At 29.5% G+C, this 6,855-nt stretch overlaps 1 protein-coding gene across 1 annotated transcript in view; it reads right to left on the reverse strand.

Moving 5' to 3' along the window:
• Positions 1-6,855, reverse strand: part of LOC111088217 — a 35,393-nt gene that overhangs the window by 9,757 nt on the left and 18,781 nt on the right. Inside the window, exon 6 of the mRNA XM_022397627.1 lies at positions 3,090-3,280. Coding sequence (XP_022253335.1) covers positions 3,090-3,280 — 191 coding nt within the window. The remainder of the gene's footprint in view (positions 1-3,089; positions 3,281-6,855) is intronic.

The raw sequence follows: 6,855 nt of genomic DNA on the forward strand, positions 1-6,855 counted from the left end.
ATAAAAACAATAAACCCAATAACCTAAATGCTTTAAAAAGATAAACCTTCTTACATACAATGATATAAATTGATTTAGGAAATTATACAACTTAATGCGTAATGAAAGTTTTATCAAAACATTAAAATTAACTCCACATGTATCAGACATTGTTATAGAATCAAAACATGTAAAGTCAGTTTTAAAACTTTAGTAAAATAAAATTTTTATTGTGTAATATACTGTCTAATAGTTTAGAAGAAGCTTATTTCTCTATGGATGAATCAAAAATAAGCAGGTAACAAAGTGTGAAAGTTAGTGTAGCAATCTTCATTGACATCACATATGTATAAGTAGCTCACTCTGGAAGCATGAAAATCTTTAAGTTAATGTTGAATGATAATATTGTAATTGTGGCAGTGATTTTTGGTAAATGGAAAGATAGGAATAATGCATATTAAGATATGTGAGAAGGAAATATTTACTAAAGCTCCATAATTGTATAAAAGGGTTAACTGTAAGGTAAATGCATAGAGCAGATTAACATTTTCGAAATTACCTTTCTACAATATTTTGAAATAAGCCCCAACTTTTAATATGAGAAATGCTGACTTTACATAAATGGATTAAATAATATACTAATGCCTACTCTACTCTCTTAAATGCATGTCAAATAAACTGTTGTACCACATGGTCCTAAGAAATCACAGTGTACAGCATCTAGAGAACAGATTATTCTCCATTCCCAAAATTCTTCTGATTTAATTTTTTTCAAATGTATTAATTCTTTTCTAATACCTTTATTGACATAAACAATTTAAATATTGAGGTTACTAACTACACATATATAATTAAATTTATGTAACAAATGATCTGTTTACTCTAAGGTTGATATTCATTAAATGTATATGGTAAACAAATGTAATAAAACAAATCTAGGTGAAATAAGAAAAATATCATACTCAGGTTTATTTAAAGAAAAATGACTCCAGGACTTGAACCCAGAAACTAGCTAACAGGGAAAGTGATCTAATCCTGAGATATCTGAGAGTACAAGCCATCGTTGGCTATGTACACATGGTAAAAAAGACTTAAGTGAACAGTGATGGGGACATCTTGTACTCTTAGATAGATTAGTGGTAGAGAACTGACCCTGTTAGGAAGAAGTCCTGGTCCTTTGAGTCTTTTCATTTATCGGCCTTTTTAGTTAAAAATAAATGTTAGATATTATCCTTTGTTTCTTAAAAAACAAAAACTATAAATGAAAACAATCCTGTAAAGATTGGGATTCAAGTTGATACAATTTATATTCAGAATTGTTTAACAGCTTTATTATACATAAACGTTTCGTTTTTTGGAATATCATAAAAATACATTTATATTCAAAGCACCACCATTTTTGCAAAAATTGAAAGGTATTTTAATTGAAAGAAACTATGCAATCAAGTGTTGAAGTAATTTCTCTGAAACTGGACATATACTGTTGTATCATAACCAATAACATTCCATCTCTTCTTTAGATCTTAAAAAATTACTAATATATATAATTAACTGAATGTACAATAAAACCATAATTTTGAAATATCTCACTCAAAATATATCTAAATAACTTTTTTATTTGATTTCATTATTGTATGATTTTTATCCTGGTTTGTATCTTCTCTTCCAAAATATTTTAATGATAACAGCCAAAGCATCTTGGAAGAAAAATGTTAAATAAATCTCTTTGTGTTTAAGAATCTGATGTGTAGTATATTTAATGCATGATAGTATTTTACTTTTTCTTTAGCCATATTTTATGATGTAAAAATTATAAATAAGCAAAGAAAGTGATTATTTGTATATAATTATTAAGCGTTTACTTTGAAGCACTATATCATTATAGAAATTCCTAAACAGTGCACATTAGCAAAAGAAATAGCATACTGTAATTATTTCCCATTCACAAAATCCTCCCCTGTAGTTATGCACGTAGTTCTAAATCATTTCACAAGTTTCAAAATCTGTCTCTTTGCACAATCTTTATGTCTGTGCTTGAGGTTTTCAAAATATACCCAGAAGATGAATAAACATCTAATGCACATATATCTACAATTTTAAAGACATTTTTTCATAATTTCTTTTAAACATAAATATACATGTGATGGAAACACATTTTCCTATTATACTAATATGTAAAATTAGTAGCAAGACAACTAAGTGTACTAAGTGATCTTCAAAATCTTGGTTAGATCTTTAGAAGAGTAAAGAAGGTATAGTATATATGTCCACTATTGTAGTTAGTTTGAGTAAATGTTTTAGTGTTACATTAATAACAACTTGAAAAGATAAGTTAGTACATTGGGATACTGTCAGTTTGACTTTTATCATTGAGTTGGACAGCACCAGTAAACCAGTAAAAGATATACAGCATGTGAATGCACCTAAAAAGGCTATATTTGGTGATTATATAGTTTTTAACAACTTAAAATGGCTGGAGGTTGGGTTTTTTTCATTCTTATTATTATTATGTGTGAGGTATCATAATTACTATTAATAAAAGGTGAAGGCAAGCTGTTTTCTTGGTATTATCAAGGGGTAACTACCATGCCCACAACTGGCTGCAGAGACTGAATGCATAGATGGATTCAGGTCACTGCAGGTTAAAGAACCCAAGTCATGCCCATTAATTCATGGTTGCAAACATCTTAGTTTTGAACCTGTAATTATGTGAATACTGAAGGGACAGGATATCCTAAACATTGGTTGGATGCTATCACAAATTTATTCAGAACAAGAGTAAACCTTTATATAATATTTTTTCTTTTTAAAGTGAAATTTATTATTGGTACATTCTCTCCATTATTTTGTGGTGCTGGTTTATATCACCTATTGACAGTTGGTACAGTTCTGTTTTTATGTACTTATATACATACACATAGAAGGAGATAAATATATGTGTGTGTGGAATGTAAACATACATAAATAATGATGTACCTGAGCACAGATGTATTTGTAAATATTTCAGTGTGTGATCAATGGTCTTTAACAATTATACACCTCAATCATCATTCAAACAAAAACAGTATATGAATTTTCATAAACACTGTTTCATACACTACAATACTTACCTCATTAAAGCTACAAGTCTGGGTTTCCCAAGCACTATGACACTTAAAAGTCTCACAAGTGTCAGATAATTGTCTGGGTGTAGAATCTTTGGAATCAAAGCATAAATAGTCAAATTGTACTTTGCCAGGGCTTTTTATATTTTGATTTGCAAAGGTTATTATGCCTTTGGAGCCAACAGACATGAAGAATTCTAATACAAATAAAAAAACACTCCTAAGACAAATACAAATCAAATAACAAATAAAAAATTACTAAAAGAAAGTATGTAACTAAAAAGATACAAATAAAATGACTTCCACATAATAACACTAGTCAGCTTAACCTTGTTGGATGGTAGAGAGGGAGAGCATATTACCCTTCTGCCCTGTGTTAGGTACCTATGACAACTAATACTAAAAGGTTGCTCATTATTAAACATTTTGCACAATTTAAAACCTGCTTTCTAATCTTATACTAATAACTGCTAAAAGAGTAGTAAATCCTTTTTAATAACAATACTGTTTAAAAATAAAGTTCACTAAAGAAGGTTTTTTTTTCAACATTAACCCTTACTTTGTCCATTATGACTCAAAATCAGAAGTCTCCTACAAGTCACTGCCCAAGAAGCCTTTCATTCAATACCAAAGCTCATTAGTTGGGCTGGCCAATGAGAGACAAAAAGATTCTATGAAATGCTATTCATATATGTAGTATATTACTTTAAAAGTTATGGTTTAAAAGCCGAATACTGGTGGGCATTTGAGACAAAACATTTTTTAGAAAAATCCCATTAACTGTAGACATTTTTCTTTCTACATTTCTCTTAATTTGTCCAATGCAGTTCAAAATCAAAGGTATATGTTTAATTATGTTTGTTTGTAATTGTTTGTAATTAAGCACAAAGCTACACAATGGGCTAACTGTGCTCTGCTCACCACGGGTATCAAAACCCAGATTCTAACATTGTAAGTCCGCAGACATACCGCTGTACCACTGAGAGGCGTTTAATTATGAAATCATTTTATACTTACTGAAAAGATTGTATATAATATTACTGTTCTTACAGTCAAATACTCCACAGTACTAGCACCAGGCCACTTTTAGATCAAAACTCAGATAATTTATCTTTATAAAAATATTTCCAAATTTAAAACTCAGTTTATGCCTATACTCATTATGAAATTTTCATCCAAGGTATCTGTAATTAATCACAATAAATACAGTAAGCCCTCATTAGTCCAAACATGAAGATCCAGATCATTAACAACTTCGATGGTTTTTCATGTAGAAAAATCTTCAAATTGGAAATTTAATCAATAATCGATATAACATAACATTCTGGGACAATGTGGGACCTATTGGTCTGTCTCAGCTGTTCCATCTTATCAACTAAATTAAAATTATTTTAAAAAAATCAATAAATAACAAAATCTTAAAGCCAGCCCTTATCATTCATATACTTATCAAGCTTTTTCTTAAACTCACTTAAATTTACTGCCTCTACAACATCTGAAAGCAACCCATTCCAAAGGCCAACCACCATGTTAGAAAAATAAAACTACCTTAGCTGAAGATGACTCCTACCTTGCTAAAAATTATACTTGTGTCCCCTAGTCCAATTACTCTCATTGTTAAATATAACTATTATATCCACATGACTTATCTAGGAGTCACCTATAACTATAACCTCCTTATCATCCACATCCTTCTCTGACCCTTTTGTTTTTCTTCCCTACAATAGTTCCTCATCTGCAGAAGCCAAGGGCTTAAATATGTAGCTCAACAGAACAGGCTCATTATAACTAAATTCACTACTTTTAGCCCTAACAGTACTCTTTCTAACTTCCTGAAAATCAACGTTAGCTGATGTATCTCATGCATGTAATAGCTTAAGCTCCTCCTGAAATCCTGCTGCCATTTCCACAATCTATACTTTATCTATTGCATCTACCTTAATCATGGTAGCCTCTAACTTCCCCTCCAATCTACAAACTCAACATCAAAAATTGCACATCTTCATTACTAACTTTCTTAAAAGTACATTCCAGTCCCAAGTTCCCAAATAAAACCCACTCATTGCACCCATTTCACCTAACTGTGAACATTTAACTCCTACACTAGTCTTAACTATTGTATTTATACTTATACTGTTATAGCCTGAAAATAAATACTCAATACCAAATACCAGTAGCCTATTGTTAACACTGTTACTGTTAAGCCTAACGTTTAAGAATGTAATTCTTTATCACTACTTTGTCTTCACACTAAAGTAATAAAGTTATTTTTAGTTATACAGAACTTAATAATTTATTAGAACAATATACATAACGTTAATAATAAAATGTATTTACTTTAGCCTGATTTATGTTATAACCTACCTATATCTATAAGCTGAATTTAAACTAATGGATCTAAGTTCAAATAAACACATTAATTTACAACACCAAGAGACAATAAACTAATTTTAGATCGTATTTATTTAATAAAACAATGTATTTATCTCGTTTTACAATTTACCAGTGAGTATAAATATGCCTAAACCTAACATACCGTTAAACACACCAAACCTATTTTAAGTTAAAATGTTGTAATAATAATTTACACCCCTAAACTCTATACTTAAAACTTTGACCTATCTTATTTTTATTAACCAATCTTATTATATATAGTTATTATTGTGTTATTTAACCCAAATTATAATAATAATATTAAATAACTTTCAGAAATCTATGAGCTTAACTTTTCAACATCCTCCCCCTCTTCAGTAGTGTCCCTTAATTCAAAACAGCTATTTCTTATAACAAACATACATTTCCAACATTCAAGTAATTGTATATACTGACCACAAACACATGCATTCACACCAGGAACTGATTTATGACAGTTTTTTCTGAAAATGACCTTCACTCGCAGTGAGCACTGGTTTGTAATAACTGTTCTGAAAATGACCTTCATAGTAGGAATGTATATATAAACTATAACAGAGTTTTATAGTTCATTAGCATGATTTATGCTACAGTCATATCAAGTCACAGTGCTCTGAAATGAAGATGCAAAGAAATAAAACATGAAGCTTCTTTGTATAAGAAAACATAAAAAGTACTTTCTATTCAATAAGTAAGTCATTGGCTTCAGCAAAATGATGACTTATGTGACAATAATGACATAATATGCCACTCTAATTATGCAATTTGTATAACTATTGAAGACAATTCTGAGGAAAACAACATATTTTTATTCTACCTGTCGTGTTGGCTTATGCCTTTTTCAAGAGCCTTTGAACATCAAAGGATACAAAACTGATTTTTAAATTATAGTAACTTAAGAAAAATATAAACTAAAACAATACAACAGAATAGTGCACAATGAAGCAGGCTAATAGTATTGTTAAACAGAGTACATTTGCTGATCAAAATAAATGTAAATAAACAAAAATTGAATAAACATTACATTAGATAATAATAGTTTTACAGAGGCCAGGCATTGTATCTGTTAATAGTAAAGGATTTGGATTGAATCAAAAGAGATTCCTTAAATTTCTTTTCTAGAAAGTTTTCATAATTCTTTATTAATCAACTCCCTGGCATAAAGCTCACATTTACACATACTAATGTCTGGAAGTCTATACTCTTTCTTGATGCTGTGGTTACTATTGAAAACAGCACACTTTTTACAACCATATATTCTAAACTATAATACACATTATTACAAATTATGAGGTTTAAATATATCTAGCTAACAGACAATTTTAACCTAATTTTTTGTATATACAGACAAAAAATTTTT

This window comes from Limulus polyphemus, unplaced genomic scaffold (assembly GCF_000517525.1).
Source record: "Limulus polyphemus unplaced genomic scaffold, Limulus_polyphemus-2.1.2 Scaffold3347, whole genome shotgun sequence".
NCBI lineage: Eukaryota > Metazoa > Arthropoda > Merostomata > Xiphosura > Limulidae > Limulus > Limulus polyphemus.